Consider the following 19,805-nt stretch of genomic DNA (forward strand, 5'->3'; position numbering starts at 1 on the left):
ATAGGAACTGCTACAAGTTTTCAAGTCTTCATTGGAAGATGGGCCTTCACTAGTTACTTCCGGTGGTATCATATCAGCTCTTGCTGAAGGGAGGTGGGGAGAAACACCAAATGTAGGTTCCCCACTTTTCCCTTTTTATACAGGAAAGTCCCATTTCTTAGATGTCAGGGATAGTCCTTTAGTTTCTCAGTTCTTAGGAGATACTAGGACAGTGACTAGCAAGGAATCAAGGTGTTACTGGTTCCCTCCACTCCCAAATCTGCACATAGGGATATAGGGAGTAAGCACTAGAACTTATCATTACTTTGTTTTGCTTAGGCTATTAAAATATTGATAACTATTCATCAACTAGCAGATCTTCCCAAATATACTTTGTCACAAAGGATAAAGAAAACAATCCCAACTTGAAACCAAAGAATAAGCAGAAGCAAGGATAATTTCTTTTGCAACAAACATTTATTTTATTTTTTCCAGTTACATGTAAGGGTAGTTTTCAACATTCATTTTCATAAGATTTAGAGTTCCAAATTTTTCTCTCTCCCTCCCTCCCTCCCTTTCCTCCCCCCTCCACAAGACAGCAACCAGGTTATATATGTACAATCCACAAGTGCTCTTTTTATCAGTTCTTTCTATGGGGGTGGATAGTAAGCTTCATCATTAGTCCCTTGGGATTGTCTTAGATCATTGCATTGCTGAGAATAGTTAAGTCATTCACAATTGCTCATTGAACAATACTGCTGTCACTATGCACAATGTCCTCCCAGCTCTGCTCACTTTACTATACATCAGTTCATGAGTCTTTCCAGGTTTTTCTGGGATCATCCTGTTTGTCATTTCCTATAGCACAAGACCATTCCACCACAGTCATATACCACAGCCTCTTCTGTCATTCCTCAATTGATGGACTTTCCCTTTGATATGGGGGGAAGGCACGTGGGTCCTTAGGATTCCTCTGTAAAGAATTACACTCTTGCAAAAGTCCTATTTAGGAATAAAAGAACAGATTTATTGGGGTACAAGAAAAACAAGGTTTAAAACACTTTCCTCCTTGACTAGCCTGGGGAGCACCCTTTTATAGGGCTAAGATGGCGTGGGTAAAATGCCCCTTATTGGGTGATGGGTTGGAAGTGGTCTGGTGGTGGGTTGGGGTAGTTTGATGATGCGTTGTGGGCAATCTGGTGATAGGCGTTAACTCCATCTTGGTGGGTAGGAAGCAGTCTGCTGGTGGGAGGTTTCTTCATCCCCTCCTGTTGCAGCTACACCTAACAGGATTACCTACCTCATTGAGGGGGTGAGGAGGACTGAAATGCAGGGTGGTGGTCCTTGGGCTAGCTCAGTTTGATTTGGTGCTGCTTATCTCTTTTGGGTGTGTCTGTCTTTTGGTTGAGTTCAAGGAGAAGGTTCCTTGATCTCAAGGGAAAGCTCCTGGGGTTTCGAGGAAAAAGTTCCTTGACCTCCCCAGACAACTTCTGGGGTAACTGAGTGTAGAAGCTTTCTATAGGTCCAGAGCAGAGGCGATCCTTGCACACTGCTTCAAGCTGATTGGTTAACGTCATCCAAATCCATTGGTTCACTGGACTTGAAGGTGGTCTCCAGTTGAGTTCAAAGTCCTTAGCTTCTGAGAACAATACCTTAAGGGCTAACCAGGTGTGCTTACAATCTAGTTAACCTGAAGTAGGCTACTCAGCAGTGAATCACTCTAACTTAATTCAATCAGTTTAGATTAATCTCCAGGTGGGCCTTTGAGTATCTGCTAAATCCCATTATTTTATCACAATTCCCCCCCCCACACACACTTTTGTGTTTGTGTTTGTGGCTGCATAGAACAAGCCTCAATAATAGCAGCAGCCATCACATCTGCTACCAGCAGATCTCCGGGTGGCTGAGATTCTGGCAGCTGCAGTAAACTGGGACACAGGAGTGGGGGACACTCCTCGAAGGTGAGGTCACTTCTCCTACCTCCTTGACCCCAGTGCAGCCCCCAAGAGGTTGACCTAGTGAAAACCCAGCTCCTTGCAGTTCGGTCTCCTGGCCAGCCCCTTGTCACTGACATTTCCAGGGCCAAGCCCAGGGTCAAGCTGGACATAGGAGGTAAGTCTGTGGATGACTCAGCGGTGATCCCTGTCTTTCTCTCTCATTCAGGTCTTAGTATTCCATCAAAGCTAAAAGTTGTGGGGAATTTAAGGGGGAGACCCCTTAAATGTAGGCCAACATTGCCTTTAATGTGTATGCGTGAGAATCAGAAATTCCTTTATCCCTCCCCGTTCTACACTCTTCAATGAGAACTACCTAGCTTATAGGCTTTTAGTTCACTGCACAGAACAGAAGAAATAACCTGTACCTATCTCACAGCTGTTGATCTGTTTACTGCTACTCTTAAAATCTTTCATGGTAGAATAGTTTAAAATCGGCAATTATTTGTAATGTGTAAAAGTTGTAAAGAAAAATTTTTTTTTTGTCTAACTATTGAACTGCACAGAATTAAGCTTTGATCTAATTACTTAACTCTGGTAAAACAGGCCACGCCCTGTCTTGCATTCAGCCTTGCTGGCTTCCACTAGGGAAAAAAAAAAAAAAAAAACAGCTACTTTTTACTTCTTTTCTGATAAGTCCTTTTTCATCTTTTGCCCGGGACTCTTAAATTTTTTTGTTTAAGTCTGTTCCATCTAGGCTCAAGGATTCTTCTCATGGCAGCTACCCACTGGGCCTATGTGTCTCCTCCCATCCTCTGGACCTCACACTCAAGACCAGGCCTTCTCCACTTCTCCCCTCCCCCTCCCCCACACCATGATTTCTTCGACCCTACTCAGCATGAAGCAGTTTCAGAAGAATTGTCATCCCCTTTTCCATATATATAGAGAAGTGGGGAATGTTATGGGCCCACAGCACCCCAGAAGTACTCTGGGGTACATCAAAGAAACTTCTCCTTGAGAAACTAATCCAAAGGACAGACACACCCTTCATTCTAGTCTCCCTCACCCCTGGGGAGATAAGATTAGGTGTGGCTGCTGCCTTTGTGGTGGGAGGAGGAGCAGAGAGATGGCTTGAGAGATCTGCAGCCACCCCTCACCCAACTCCTCCAGCCACCACCAGTGGGGGATGGTCCTCCCTCACTAAGGGAACTTTCCACAGTCAGATGATCACCTCATCTGACCTCTATAAAAGTATCTGCCTGTCTCCTGCTCAAGGAGATTGGTATCTCAGCACCATACTCTGTGCCATGCCTTTCTCCCCATGAGAAGTCCAAGGATTTCTCTCTTGGTTTTGCTTCCCCTGCCCCTGAATAAACTACTATCTTTTTCTGGTTTTGTGTGTCAGAGGGTGTGATTCATTAAAGAGGAATTCCTAAGGACCCCAAACCCCCACCCCATTTTCCCCATGACACCATGATTCTCAATTCTTAGCCACCACAAAGAGTTGATATAAATAATTTTTGTACAAATTTTCCCCCTTTTCTCTTTTTCATGATTACTATTGTTAACTGTTTCCCTGCCATCCTATTCCCTTCCCCATGATATTTATTCTATTATCCATCATCTTCCATCTTATCCCTCTTCAAAAGGGATTTGCTTCTGTCTGTCCCCTCCCCCAATCTGCCCTTCCTTCTTTTGCCCCTCTCTCTTTATCCCCTTCCCCTCCTATTTTCCTGGAGGATTAGAGAGATTACTCTACCCAATTGAGTGTGTGTTATTCCCTCCTTGAGCCAGTTCTGATGAGTGTTAGGCTCATTTACTGCCCAGATTAAATAGATTACTCCATCCAATTGGGTGTGTGTGTTAATCCCTCCTTGAGGCAACTCTGATGAGTTTAAGGTCTTTGAGCCTATTCTGATGAGTGTAAAATTCATTTACTGCCCTGCTCCTCCCCCATTTCTTCCCCCCACTCCATAAGCCTTTTCCTGTTTCTTTCATGTAGGATTTCACCTTGTAATGATTGGAATGATGCTACCTGCTGGAGACTTACTGTAGGAAAGCTCCACCATGAGGAGAAGGTCTCTGAGGGCAGGACCATGCGTCTTTTCTTTGGCATCAGGAAGTGATGTTGGCTTGTGGGAAGAATAAGGGGGAGGGTGGCGCTCTGACTCTCTCCTTTTTCATGTGAACTCTGGTGGGAGCGGAGCTAGGAATGTGCTCTCCCTTTAATAGATAGATGAATCTAGGCCTTTCTCTTTTTCTTCACCAAATTCTTATTCTCCTTAATAAATGCTTAAATGTCTAACTCTTGCTAAAGCTTATAATTTATTGGCGACCACTCATTAGATTTTAGACAGACTAGCTAGAATTTTAGCCCCTTATAACCTCTGCCCTTCCCCCACCCCCAGTGCATTCCCCTCACCCCTCAATTTAACCCTAAAGATGTCATGGGGCAGCTAGGTGACACAGTAGACAAAGCATCCACCTTGAACCCAGCAGGATTCCAGCCAAAACCCGGCCTCAGACACAAGACAGTCACCCACTGCACGACCCCAGGTATGTCACCCAACTCCAATTTTTTATGGTTCTCTAGTGTTTGGGACAAAATTGCTTCAGTTTACCCAAATAATTCGAGACCACCAAGTCAAGCAGAGACAGATTTATTACATTCTCATGAGAACGGTTGACCCCATGGAAGGGATGAGGAGCATGCTAATGGGCTCATGAGTTGGGTTTTTATGTTAGTTTTGAGGGGAGTTCCCCTTGTGCACAGGGTGAGCTCACAATCTAACATCTAATCCTGTTTCAACCAGGGTGTGTGTTCAGCTCGTGATCAGGGTATGGATACGTGCTCAACTATGTCTGAGAGCTGGGGGGGAAAAGGGAGGGGAAAGGGTGAAACCATTCTACCCATATAAGGAGGGGCAAGGGGGAAAAGGGGAGAGATGGTACCAGGAGCTGGGGCTTAGGAATTTGGGTGGGTCTTGTACTAGCAGGAGACAGTTCTCCTGCTTGTTCATAGAACAAGGGATGGTAAGGGCTGTGTTGTAGCAGGCAATAACAAGGACTGGGGGCTTGGAATGTAAGCAGGGAGGGTTGGTACCAGGGTACATTAAGTTCAGTAAAGCAAGATACATGATTTTTGTTGCTAGCAATGGAATAAAACATGAACAAAATAATACGACTATAACAGGGACTGGGGGCTGGGTACTTTCCAGACCCCATCCTCAGAATCTGAACTGACTCAAGTCGATCTATCCCATACATCTAAGGTCTTGTATTTGAAAGTCAAATTTGCCATTCAGTTCAGGCCTCTTCATCACAAATACCTGAGAGTCCTCCTTTTCATTAAAGTCCCATTTTTCCTCTGAAAGATTATAATCAGTTTTGCTGGGTAGGTGATTCTTGGTTGTAATGCCAGTTCCTTTGCTCTCTGGAATATCATATTCCATGCCCTCCAGTACTTTAATGTAGAAGCTGCTAGATCTTAGGCTAGCAAGGATAATTTCAAAATGTTTGTGGAGCAAGGAGAGCTGAAGGATTGTCCATATAAATCTCCACAATTTTGCAAACAAATTAACTTCTTAAATAAACATTTAAAGGATGGAAACTTGGGGAGGGAGAGTCTAAACCAGAGGCTGCTTTAAATCAGTATCTCAGACAAGGGATTTGCTCCAGAGCAAGTGAATACTTTTCTGCTTACTCTCAATTACAGACAAGCAGCTAAGGAAATGGAATAACTCAGAGACCAGCTAATATAACACTGTCAAGGATCCAGCAAAATTATTGCAATGACCCAGGCTTAGGTATATTTTCAAATTTTTAATGACATCCCATGCTGTTTTAAAAAAATTAAGATACTTGCATTCAGGCTATGAAATCTATAAGATAAAGGCAAAGAATGAGCGTGCAGAAGCCAAGGTATGATAGCTACTTGAAAATTTGAAAAGAGATGATTAACTTTATAGTAAAGCCTTCTCAAAGTTGGCATTGCTTAATGTCAAAATATAGCTTTTGGACTTAAAAATTTTAAATGTGCCACATGCTTTTTTGCAAATAATTGGGATCCCACTTATAAAATCAAGATATATGTGCAAATTGGAAAATACGTATTTTAAAAAAGACTGGGGCAGCTAGGTGGCTCAGTGGATAGAGCACCGGCCCTGGAGTCAGGAGGACCTGAGTTCAAATCAGGCCTCAGACACTTACTAGCTATGTGACCCTGGGCAAGTCACTTAACCCTAATTGCCTCACTAAAAACAAAAACAAAAACAACAAAAACAAAAAAAGACCAAAAAAATACCAAAAAAAAAAAAAGACAACAGAGATTCAGTCAAATGAGTGGGATAATGAGAGGATTTTAGTTCATAGTGTATGATATGATTATGGATTTGAGTCAGATTAAACTCTGAGGATGGGGTCTGGAAGGTACCCAGCCCTGCCTCAGTATAGTTCGTTTAGAAGTTTATTGCTTGTCAAATTCTCACTGTCTCCTTTAAGTTTTATTGCCAGTTAACAGTATTTTTACTTCTGCTCAGTCTCCCCACTTGTCAGCTACATATTAGTTTTGTCTGCAATCCATCATATGTCAGAACCCCAGTCAGTGGGTCAGGGAGTTTGCCCACCAATTCAATACTCGGGACTCAAGAAGAAAGGACAGGGCTCGGCACAGGATGCAGCAATTGAGTTGAGACCAGATGTTAAGTGACATGTCTCTTTTTCTCAGAGCAGAATCCCCTTGGCCCTGGGGTCCCAACAATGGATTATTCTTTTCTTCCCAACATAGCCGAAGATAAATTTTAACCCTGTCATCCTTCTAGAATTAACACAACTACAGAACAATGCTGAAGCACCTGAGTGACTCTTCCTGTTATTCAGGTTGAATATCTTTAGAGACAGGGGCCGGGAGAGGGGAGTCAGTGGGAACTGTGAGATCTGAAACATCTGACTGTCACTCCCCTGTTTCCTCTTCCTTTGGTTTGACCTTGTTCCCCCTCCCCTTTTCCCCCTTGTTCCTGGAACACGTATGCATGTCTCCATACATTGATCACGAGCTGAACATGCACCCTGGATTGGATGTTAGATTGTGAGCTCGACCTAGTGTGTGTGGGGACTTCCCTTATAAAAGGTCAAGGCATGTATTAGCTAGCGCGGCTCAGGCATTGAGCTTGCCCATTCCTATGGGAATGTAATAAATCTGTCTTTGCTTGACTTGGTGGTCTCCTCGAGTTATTTGGGTAAACTGAGGCAGTTTGCTCCATACAATAGTGAGAACCAAACAAGCAAGACAAGCATAAAATGGGAATAGTAATTTTTCATGCTGCTTTCTCCTCCTATTCTTCCACATAGTTTAGCCAGATGCATTGTAGAAAAAGAAATGAGGACAGTGTTAGGAATTTTCTCAAACACTCAAATCAATCTGGGTTCTCACAGATTTGGGAGTTCCTTTCAGTGAGATAGATTACAAGCCAAAACCTACTATGCCTTACAAAAACAGAAGAATCTAGAAGACATGACCAAGTTTGGGGAATTTCTCTTGGACCTGGAGTCTATACTATATCTCTTCCACTGGAGTAGTAAATACTTATGTTGAACGTACATCTCCCTGCTTTAATGATTCCCCTGATGTTTATTAGCAGAGGGTCATTAAGTAGGCTTATTTTTCTTGTTGGGATTAGAATGTGAAGCAATAACTTCTAATAAACTATGACTTTTTTCCTGTAGTTTTCCACTTCGGTCATGTTTTACCACCTCCCTATCACTTTTTAAGGTGTTTTTGGGCTGAAGATTAACCAACATTTTCTTGACCTATAGTAAAGAGGTTTCATTAGAGGATTAGAAAAGATGGTTATGGGTGGGATGGGGGTGGAGGGGATATACTATTCTAAAATTTAATCTGCATTATTTAACATTTTCTTCATCACTTTCTTATATCTAGACAATCAACAAAACAATAAATAAAGTCCTGATTTGTAGCCTTTTCTGGTTTCAGAGGTGTGAATACTCACCCTAAAAATTTAATAGGCTCTCCTGGATCAGTACAAGCTGGCTCCAGCTTCTCACTGTATGACAAAACCTTTCTTTTAATGTTTTTTAAAGAATTTTATTACTATGCAATAGCAAAATATTAAATAATAATAGTAAATGGAATAGTAAAATAGTGAATAGTGTAAGAATTGGTATGACATCCCCTACTAGAGAGATACTATAGGGAAGCTCCTCCATGAAGAGAAAGCATGTGATTTGGAAAACATGTGGCTTTAGCATCTGGAAGCTGTCGGGGCAGGTGTCCAGTAATTTGTCTCTGCCTATTAGACTCGTCAATCAGAACTACAAGCCAATTAGCTTGGAGCTCTGTGTGTGTGGATGGCCCTGTTTCCTGTTTCACAAGAGGCTTCTGGGAGGAGGAAGGAGTGAGGGAGCTCTCTTTCGTCAGGGTCCTGGGTTTGAGTGGAGCTGAGATGCTGGCTCCCTGAGATAAATAGATGAAGGAATCTTGGCCTCTTTCTCTCTTCTCTCCAAATTCTTATGCTCCTTTAATAAATACTTAAAAGTTTAAACTCTTGATAAAGCTTCTAATTTATGGCAACCACTCAATAGATTTTTAGACAGTTTAGCTAGAATTTTAGCCCCTTACAGATGACAACTTTACAATAGAAATATATTGGTGGGAAGGAAAAGAGAGGTGGTCTTTAATGAAAAGAGATGTCATTGATGTAGGGGACTCTCAATGAGTAAATGCCCTCTAGGCCAGGGCTTCTTAAACTTTTTCCACCTGTGACCTCTTTTAGCCCAAGAAATTTCTATGTGACCCTGGGTATATAGGTATATAAAATAGGTATATGTAACCTTTTACTGTTTGTTTGTTTTTTGATGACACAATTGGGATTAAGTGACTTGCCTAGGGTCACACAGCTAGTAAGTGTTAAGTGTCTGAGGTCGGACTTGAACTCAGGTCCTTCTGAATCCAGGGCTGATGCTCTATCCACTGTGCCACCTAGCTGCCCCTTGTAACCTTTACTGTTGCCAGATTTTTCACAGCTTCCACATTCAGTGACCCACAGTGTAAGAAGCTTTGCTCTAGAGTGCAGATTAGCAACTCTTCTTCTTTCTTTCTTTCATTTTTTTTTTTGTGAGGCAATTGGGGTTAAGTGACTTGCCCAGGGTCACACAGCTGTAAGTGTCAAGTATCTGAGGTTGGATTTGAACTCAGGTCTTCCTGAATCCAGGGCTGGTGCCTTATCCACTGGCCACCTAGCTGCCCCCCAGCAACTCTTCTTCAATTTATGATCTTAAAGAGTTGCCTCAGGCAATTACTGGTTAAGTAAATTGCCCAAGGTCATACAACCAATGTGTGTCAGAGATAAAACTTGATTGACCCCAGGTCTTCCTGACTCCAAAGTTGGCTCTCTGTCCCTTCCATTGTCTGGGTAAGAGGGTAGGTAGAGATATGGAGGTTATGTTAATGAACAAAAACGAGTTGACTAAATTTTAACTAACATTAAATTTCTTAATTGTTAATCCTGGGTTTATAAGGCAAACATACAGAATGATATTAACAAAGAAAGAGGCAAGAAAGGGACAGGAAAAGGAAGAGAAAAAAGGAAAAGGAGAAAGAAGAGGAGAAGAGGGAAGAAGGAAGAAAAGAAAGATAAGAAAGGATAATTTAAAAGGAAAAAGAAATTCTTGACCCCATTTCGTAGATGAGGAAAATGAAGCTCAGAGAAACGATTTATTCTTGTTTATGGAAAGGGAACTGGGACCTTTCCTATGGTAGTAACTGGGAGGGATGTGTAAGTGACAAGAATACAGGGTAAAAATCATCCTTCAATCCTTTACTCTTACAGTATTGATTAAGGAAGCTTAAGTCCCATCTAATACAAACAAGCTTTTCCCTGTCCTGTTTTAGTGTCAACCCCCTGAGATTATCTCCAATTTATTCTGTATATATTTCTTTCGTACATAGTTGTTTGCATGTTGTATCTTTTCATTGGATTTCGAGTTCCTTCAGGCCACTTGTATCCCCGTATTTAGCACAGTGCCTAGCATATAGTAGGCACTTAATGAATGCTTGTTGACTTGAAGGATTTCCACAAGCTTTTAGTGCTTCCTTCTCACAATTACTTTGAATTTATTTTGTATATATTTTGTCCATAATTATATTGTGGTAAAGTGCTGGGCACTCAGGAAGTCAAGAAGTCTTCCTGAGTTCAAATCCAGCCTCAGACACTTAACTTTATTTGTGTGATCCTGGGCAAGTCATTTAACCCTGTTTGTCTCAGTACACTCATCTGTAAAATGAGCTGGAGAAGGAAATGGCAAACCACTCCAAAATCTTTGCCAAGAAAACCCCCAATGGGGTCACAAAGTCAGACATGACTGAACGAATTGTTGTCTTCCCCAGTAGATTGTAAATTGCTTGAGGGTAGGGACTTTTGACTCTCTTTCCCAAGGCAATTAGCACAATGTCAATCACATAATAGGTGCCTAATAGATGCCCTTTGACTGAAAAAAGCTAATATAAACTTAGATTATACTAACAGAAGTTCAATTCCAGAAAAAAGGAAAATTCTATTCCTTATATATTTGTTTCTGGTGATAAAACATGTAAACATTCATGTTCAAGTAGTGGATAGATACTGACAAATTGGAGTGAGTGAATAAGTCCAAAGAAAGGTGATTAACATAGATAGCGAGCCAGAAATGGTTACTTGAAGATTGGTTGAAGAAATAGAAGATATTTGGATAGATGCAGCCGGGTGGTACAGTGGTTAAAGGTAATGCACCTGGAGTCAGGAAAACTTGAGTTCAAACTGGGCTCAGACACTTACTAGCTTTTGCACTTAACCTCAGTCTGCTTTATTTTCTTCATCTATAAAATGGGAATAATAATAGCACCTATCACCCAGAGTTATTGTGAGGATAAAATGAGATATTTGTAAAGTACTTTACTACACTTAAAACACTTTATAAATGCTAGGAATTAGGAGAAAACTTAGGAAGATATTTAAGGACTATCATGTTAAAGAAGTATACAATTTATCTTGCCCCAAAGGTCTCTGGTCAGGTCATTTTTAGACTATTATGTTCAGTTCTAAGCAGGATATTTTAGAAAGAACATTTGACAAACTGGAACATGTCCAGATTACCACAAACAGGATGGTAAGACAACTGGAGACCTTCAAACCATACAAGGCTTGAAGGAATTCAGCATGTTTATCCTAGAGGATACTCAGGGGGAGCATGACAACAGCCTTCAAATATTTGAATGGCTTATCATGTGGAATAGCAGTTAGTTCTGAATGGCCCCAAAGGGTATAACAAGGAGCATTTTGTGAAAGGTTAAGAGAAGCAGATTTTGGCTAAATATAAGAAAAACTTTCCTAGTGATGATAGCTGTCCAAAAATAGAATGAGTGGGGTGGACTTGTACTATAATAAATTCTCCTAAACTAGAAGTCTTCAAGCAGAGGTTAAGATGACCACTTATCAGTTAAGTTATAGGATTCCACACTGTGTTGAATAAAAAGACCTCTAGGGTCCATTCCTTTTTTTTTTTTTTTTGCGGGGCAATGAGGGTTAAGTGACTTGCCCAAGGTCACACAGCCAGTAAGTGTCAAGTGTCTGAGGCCCGATTTGAACTCAGGAACTCCTGAATCCAGGGTCGGTGCTTTATCCACTGCGACACCTAGCTGCCCCCTCTAGGGTCCATTCCAACCAGATTCTATCACTTCTTACTTGACAGTCAGTTCCCTAACTTTCTTGGAGAAGTTGATGGCTTGAATTCCTGAAAGTTCTTTCTGTATTTTAACCCTTGACCATCTTGTTCTGATTGGTTTGTCTAAATCCAATTTCCTAGCCAGACTGAAATTGTTGGCTCCATCCTTTATGGTGAGGTTGCCACCTCTGCCTATTGTCATAGGCTCAAAACTGGACTTCTTTCTCTCTTGAAGACATCTGTCCCTTCTGTCATATGGTCTAGGGTACAATGTTCCTCTTTCCTGAGTCTGTATCATAATGCTGCTCCCAAATGAATAATTAGAAATTTTTTTAACCATATGATTTACCCACTAATAAGGATAAAATCTGGCACTTTGTTTCCTCACTTAGTTGATCTGTGGACTCCTGTTGGTGTTGAATGTTAAAATATAATTTTTGTATTTGCCTGTCTCCTGCAAACAGATCAGAGACATAATGTTTAATTTCTCCTACAAATTAATAAAACAGGGCAGCTAGGTGGCGCAGTGGATAAAGCACTGGCCCTGGATTCAGGAACACCTGAGTTCAAATCCAGCTTCAGACACTTGACACTTACTAGCTGTGTGACCCTGAGCAAGTCACTTAACCCCAATTGCCTCACAAAATAAATAAATAAAATTAATAAAACAGATCAGAGAAATTACAACATGTTATATCTCCTACTAACAAGAAAGAGAACATGATATATCTGCCTGTCTCCTACAAACAGATCAGAGAAATAATATTTAATTTCTCCTACAAATCAGAGACAGACAGAAAAAACATACCTGTAGTCCTATGAAACAAATCAGAGACAGACAGAAAAACATAATATAAATTTAATATTTTATTGTCCCAAGAAGAAAGATAAATGACATGATCATGTGGAGACTTCCCTCCTGAGAGAGAAGCTCAGGGGACTCCCCATTTCTGAGGGTATATATGGTTTTAGTCCACTGATTACAGGACGTTGTCAGTTTCAATAGTATGATACAGAAATCAACCCAGAAGCAAAAAGTAGTTTAACAATTTCAGTTATAACAAGTATGGAGGAAATACAGAAGCATCATGATAAGACTACAGGATTCCAAAAAAGGGTTTGGCAAGGGTGAGGATGCCCAGATGTTACCATAAGAAAGGGACTTACTATCCTGAGGGAAAAGAAGTCAATAGGTAGGTTCTTTTATCTTCGAGCTATCTTGGTTCAGTTTGGAGTTCAGTTGAAGGACATTCTGCTCCTATTAATCCTATTAATCTAGGGTTTCATAAAACTCCTTTTGGATAATAAGATACCTTTGTCAAATCCTGGTTATCCATGTATTCATATTAACAATGGGATTAAGCAGACAACAGTCATAGCTTGGAAGGCTCTTTTGTTGTTGTTTGTTCTTCATTCTCAAAGAGGACCATGGCATATGTCAAGACTTGCAATTAACTGGATTTAAGTGAGGAAGGGCTATGTAAAGTCACCAACCTCACTTTCTCCTCTGGAGCAGTCTGGGTCCAATGGCAAGATATATTATAAAGACAACTGGAGATGGCCCTCGATATTAAAGGTAATTGGGGTTAAGTGACTTGCCCAGGATCACACAGCTAGTAAGTGTCTGAGTTGAACTCAGGTCCTCCCCCAAGTCCAGGGCTAGAGCTCTATTCACTAGGCCACCTAGCTGCCCCAGAAGGGTCTTTTAATGAAATAGTGAAAGCCCCAAATGGACAAAAACTACAAGAGTTCTCATATAGAAACTTTAGCTAAGCATGTCAGAGAAAGGCCTCCAAAAAATAATCAACATACATTGAAATTAGCTTAAGCTTTTTATGAAAATCAGTAAAAGGTTAATGAGGATATACCTAGATTTTATATTGATTGTAATTTTGCTCTAAAACAGTTTTCAACTGTTTTTGCAATCACAGGCTCTGCTGACAGTCTATTGAAGTACACTTCTTGGAATAATGTATTTTTTGTTTTGTTTTGTTTTGTTTTGGTGAGGCAATTGGGGTTTAAGTGACTTGCCCAGGGTCACACAGCTGGTAAGTGTTAAGTGTCTGAGGCCAGATTTGAACTCAGGTCCTCCTGAATCCAGGGCTGGTACTCTATCCACTGTGCCACCTAGCTGCCCCGCAATAATGTTTTTAAATGCAAAACAACAACAACCCACAAACAAACCAAAAACAAAACCCCAAAGAATTATAAAAGAAACCAGTTACACTGAAAGAGTTATCAAAAAATATTTTTAAACCCAAATTCACAAACCCTAAGAACTTCTGCTATAAATTATATAGCATAAAATATATTACTAAAGTGCAATTAATTTTAAGCTTGGGAGTTTTAATGAAAAGTTATAATTTGAATTTGTTACTTTAAGTTCAAAGAAAATGGTAGAGTAAGAAATCACAAAGGAAAAGCCTATATCCACCATGCTGTCTGTGACTGACCAGGACCCATGGTACTGTCCCTGGAAAGGATGAGGACTTCAAGCTAGATTCCCACTGTCCTCTCCCCCATCTTGCTGAAGGCAACCTTTAAATCTATTTCTTGAAGACTGGATGTCATTGCCAAGGTCATTGTCTCACTGTTGCTAATGCTGTCAGTGCCAGGACAATATTGTTTTCTAATTATCCTGCTGCTACTATGTTGTCACTGCTTCCTGAGCTATTACCTAGTGGGCAAGATCACTGCTGTCCTTGTCAACTTGCTGTTGCTAGCAGTATCCAAATGTCACTGTCCTCATCATTGCCTGAGCTGCTACCCAAGGGCCAGGGAAGCTCTTTCAAAGATAAGCCTTACTCCAGCTAATATCTTTCTTGCCAGTTGTAGGGGTCCACACCAAGGTATGTGTGAGGAGCAGCAATTTATTTGTTTTGTTTTGTTTTTTGGTGAGGCAATTGGGGTTAAGTGATTTGCCCAGGGTCACACAGCTAGTAAGTGTCAAGTGTCTGAGTCCAAATTTGAACTTAGGTCCTCCTGAATCCAGGGCTGGAGCTCTATCCACTGTGCCACCTAGCTGCCCCCTACACTACTTAGCTGCCCAGGAGCAGCAGTTTATGTCTTTGGTATTGCAGGGCTCCTGATATCCTCACTCTGTTACTATTGACGTTGGTTTTGCATGTCTGCTGAATGCTAATCCACTAGATGTTCCTAAACACTGCTCCAGGCAATGCCACTTGACTGCTTGGCTATAGTCACCAATGCTTCTGGATCAGCTGACATCTTGGCCTAGGGTACAGTTCTTTATTTTCTGAAAGAAAAGGATCCTACACCATAGGGACTCGCAGGAAAATTGACCCAAGGACTGCCACCTCTCAAGAAGGCTTCTGGCTCTGGGTATCAGACTCTAGATAGCTTTTACCAACTTGACTGAACTCTGCAGCTGGATTCCTGTTCTACCAGATGCTGCTATGTGCTTCTAATGCAAAACGTTATTGATGAAGGGGAAGAGAGAAACATTCTCTCCACCTTGCTGTGTTCTGCTAGAAGTGCTCCTAGAAACTGGCTGTCTCAACTCTGTGGCTCTTAAGGTAGCAGGATTGGCTCCAGTGGTATGCTGGCAAATGTTTAACAACCACCTCTCCAGAAAATGTAGGCATAACACTTTTTTTTCACAATATACTTTTTTTTTTTTTTTGCAGGGCCATGGGGGTTGAGTGACTTGCCCAGGGTCACACAGCTAGTAAGTGTCAAGTGTCTGAGGCTGGATTTGAACTCAGGTCCTCCTGAATCCAGGGCCGGTGCTTTATCCACTGCGCCACCTACCTGCCCCCACAATATACTTTTAAGTTTAATCTTCATTATTAACAATTTTCTCCATCACTTTCTTAAATATAGGCAATCAGGGGGTTCAGTCATAATCCAATTATTCATTATTCCCATGGGGTTTTTTTGGCAGAGATAATGGAGAGGTTTGCCAGCTCCATTTTACAGATGAGGAAACTGAGGCAAACAGGGTTAAGTGACTTGCCTAGGGTCACACTATTAAGTGTCTGGAGCCAGATTTGAACTCAGGAAGTTAAATCTTTCTGGCTCAGTGCTCTATCCACAGCACCAACTAGCTGCCCAATCAAGGAAGGCAATCAGAGAACCAATAAATCATGTCTTGATTTTGTGGCTTTTTGATTTCCAAAGAATAAACACTCATATCAAAAATTTAACAGTTGGCTCTTGGGAGCCAGTTCAAGTCAACAGACCTCTGGTTGGATCCTTAGATTTATACACTCAAGAATCTCCTTTTCATTATTAACACTGAGAGAAAGAGAGGCATGGGTTTGAAGTGCAACAGAAAAGATTTAGATTAGCTATCAAAACAGTAAAATAAACCTCCTAAGAGTCATTGAACATCCAAAGGGTCAAGCAGGAAGTTTGGGGGATTTCCTACCTGCGAGAACATGAGGTAGAAAAGTAACAGAAGCACTCCTCTCTTGGCAGTGGATTAAATAAGTCCATTTTTGCTGCTGACAACTAGACAAGGTAATCCTCTCAAGTATTTCTGTGATTCTGCAGCTGCAAGATGATTTAAACAGATGGTCTGCATAGAACCACACCAACAGAAGAACTGGCCAGGCTCAGGAACGTAAACTTAGGAGACTGATGAAGAGGTAAATATTGGTACAGAGAAAGGAACATCAGGGTGGAATTTTTCTACCCTTCCTGCCTTCAGAGTTTACATTTCTGTTATGGGCAATAACATTTCCTCTTTAAAAGAAGATTTTGCAGTATCAGAGGTAGAAAGCAACAGCTGCTTCCTTCAACTAACACTTCTTTCTAGCCAGAGTCACAGCCAATGTGGGCAAGGAGTGGAGCAATTAGAGAAAGTAAGGGCCAAATTCAATATGATGAAAGTTACTTGGGCAGCTTGCCATAATATTGGGGTAAGGAAGGAGATTAACAGCCTCTTTCAAAAAATGAAACAGGGTTTATTAACAAGAACAAATTTAAAACACAAGGAAAGTTAGTAGAACTAGGGACAAAGGAAAAAAGGGAATAGGGGAATGAAAATACTAAAACCTGAAATCACACCAACTAGACTCTGCTGTTCCCAAAGGGCAAAATGGCTGTGCCCGTCTCTCTCCCTCTCACACACCAGAATGGAGAATCTCTCCCCTTCTCCTTCCCAGAAAACCCCCTCTCTCACAGGAAACAGGGTGGTCTCTCTCTCTCTCTCTCTCTCTCTCTCTCTCTCTCTCTCTCTCTCACACACACACACACACACACACACACACGCACGCACGCACGCACGCGCTAATTGGCTGGAAGCCCTGATTGACAGAATCAACAGGCAGCTGAACAAATGCCAGCTGCCCCCAGTTTCCAGACATCGAAGGTCACCTGACTCCCCTCAACAGGCTTCCAATCATTATAATTTGGTCAGGCCCACATAGGCGTCTGTGTGAAGTAGGTGGAGCACTGTGCTGGCTGGGAGGCAGTGGCCCCTGAGGCAGGCGGGTGTACACCAGGGCTTCTAACCAACTTTTCTAGCCAAAGATGGGGTCAGAAAAACCTCAAATCACAATGAATTCTTTACAAGAAGAAACAAAATAGGGTTTCATTATTCTATGTACCCGGCTGGTCACTTGGGATTAATTTTTAGGAAGTTAAAGAAAAAATTATAACTTCATATAGGTTCACAGGCTCTTGAAATAGGAGATCCAGGGTCATCTAGTCCAACCCACTAATTTTTGCGGTTGACAAAACTGAGGTACATAACGGAAAAATCATTTGCCTTAGAAAATAACCTCTAGCAAGAGATCAAGAAACAGATCTGGAACTGAACCAGGTTCTTGGAAAGTCAGTTAATCAACAAGCCCTCAAGGAGTTTACATTCTAATGGGGAAGACCACACACTTCAAAGAAGGCTAAAAAGTAGAGTGGGGAAGTTGGGGAGGCACTAGACTTGCTAGGGCATGATGGAGAAATTCAGCACTGCAGCCTGCTGGAAAATGGGAGAGAGGGCTTGCCTGCACAGGCTCCTTAAATGGAGATTCTGGGAGAAAATCATCCAGTAAGAGGGAGGAGGTCCCAGTCTGAGTTGTGAGTTCCAGGGCTGACATGATCTTCCAGCATGAAGAGATTTCTGGGGTATGGCAGAGAATTCCAGGGGAGTACAGCCTGGTGGGAAATGAGCAGAAGATCCATTGTTCTTTCTACTATGCCATTACAGCTTTAAGGAGGGAAGTGTTAAAGGACAGATTCATCAATCCCAAAGCCTTGTTTAGTCCTCATTCTTCTTTATTTCCCTGTGGTATTTAACAATTTGACATCCCATGCCACAGACCAATTCATCTTCCTAAACAATGATTTCAATATACTACCCACCCCCCAAAACTCTTAGAATATATTATTGGGTTGAAAAGCTCCTCAACATTATCTTGGCTAACTTGAAAAATGAATTCTGTCTATAATACACTGGATTTTAACTAGGTCATCAAACCTCTGCTGAAAGATCCTAAGTAAGGTAGAATAAACATCAATTTTCAGCTAATTTAATTTTGTTGCACTTAAATATATATTTTTCTCCTTCCTACCTCTTTCTTCCAAATTAAAAAAATGTAAACAATTACACAGTTAAAGAAAACTAATTTTCATATTTATCTATGTCCAAAAACTATTTATCCTGTTCTTTACTGAGACCATCACCTCTCTATTGGGAGGTAGAGAATATGTTTCATCATAGGTCCTCTGTAATCATGATTGGTTATACTGAAAGTTATGCTAACTAGTGACCCATTGTTCATAGACCAATCAGTGTTGGGGGAGGCATCACCCAGCGTGCAGCTTTGTTATGTACTACCCTTTTGTACTTAGAAACTATCACATTCTTGGGGAGAAATTGAGATGCAATGGCCCATCCTTTTTTGTTGATGTGGACCTATCTGGATTGTCTTTATCTCATTATGAAAGTTATGAATAAAAGCTAGCCCCATCTTGAAGCTACTGCTGATCCTCAGTGATCAGCCCATCAATGTGTTGCTACCTTGATGTACTTAATAAACTCCTTTTAATTCTCTTTGTCCTGAGCTTTGCTTTATTAATATGTGTACTCTAATCTTCTTGTTTGGTAATTTCAGCCATATATGACTTTTCATGACCCTTGTGAGGACCAAAATTTGATATATTGAGCATTATTTGGGTGACTCGCCTGGAAATATGAGGGACCCTTTTAGGTTTAACCTCCCCTCTGAACTGCCCTTTTTAGATATTTCTCCCAGGCCAATAAGAAAGGAGCCTCTAAGCTTTAGTTCACAAAAGGATCAGATTTTATTACTTGGGAATTAATTAAACAATAAGGGTGAAACTAATAAAAATAAAAGATAAGGAAATAGGAAAATAGAAATACAGAGAAATGCTCTTAACTCTAAACTTAGCTTAAGCTGTTTCAAAGGAATTTAGGGTTTTTAGTAAGTAACTCACCAACCTGAACAGCCCACCAGTCTAAGGTTGCTCGAGAGCCACCAGGACCTCAGTCACCAGCCAGAAAGAGCGAACTCGAGTTCTGGAAGTCACTCTAGAGTTGGCGTTCCAGAAGTGCCCTTTAACCTCCCTTCAGGGAGCATTCAATCTTTTCTCCCCCCAAAGGGGATGTCCTTCAAAAGCTGCCTATACCACAAATAATTTTTACCACACTCTATTTAGGGTTTCTCGGCAAAGATATTGGAGTGGTTTGCTATTTCCTTCTCTAGCTCATTTTACAGATAAGGAACTGAGGCAAACAGGGTTTAGTGACTTGCCCAGCATCACATAGCTAATAAGTGTCTGAAGCCAGATTTGAACTGAGGAAGATGTCTTCTTGAGTCTAGGCAGAGCACTTTGAACTCAAGTCTTCCTGACTCCAGGCCCAGTGATCTATCCACTATGCCAACTAGTTGCCCCATATACTTCCATTCCCATTCAATAATCACTACAACACTCACATGTGACTTTTCAAAAATTGAATTATGACATTGTTCTCTCGTCTCTCCTACCTTATGTCTCCTTTTTGTTTTCCTTTGCTGGATCATAATTCGCACCATGGTCCTTAGCTGAGGGTATACCCAAAGGCTGTCTCTTTGGTTTTCTTTTCTTTCTCTACAATTATAATCTCTTACAATTATAATCTTTCTACTGTTGATCTATATATCCAGCTGTAGTCTTTTTCCTGATCTCCAGGCCTGCATCACCAATAGC

The 19,805-nt window shown here is 41.2% G+C and overlaps 1 protein-coding gene across 1 annotated transcript in view; it reads right to left on the minus strand.

Moving 5' to 3' along the window:
• Positions 1 to 851: 851 nt before the first annotated feature.
• The window catches only part of FBXO30 (F-box protein 30), a 61,698-nt gene continuing 42,744 nt past the window's right edge, over positions 852 to 19,805 (minus strand). The window contains exon 3 of the mRNA XM_044002982.1: positions 852 to 981. Coding sequence (XP_043858917.1) covers positions 865 to 981 — 117 coding nt within the window. The 3' untranslated portion in view covers positions 852 to 864. The remainder of the gene's footprint in view (positions 982 to 19,805) is intronic.

This window comes from Dromiciops gliroides, chromosome 4 (genome assembly GCF_019393635.1).
Source record: "Dromiciops gliroides isolate mDroGli1 chromosome 4, mDroGli1.pri, whole genome shotgun sequence".
Classification (NCBI taxonomy): Eukaryota; Metazoa; Chordata; class Mammalia; order Microbiotheria; family Microbiotheriidae; genus Dromiciops; species Dromiciops gliroides.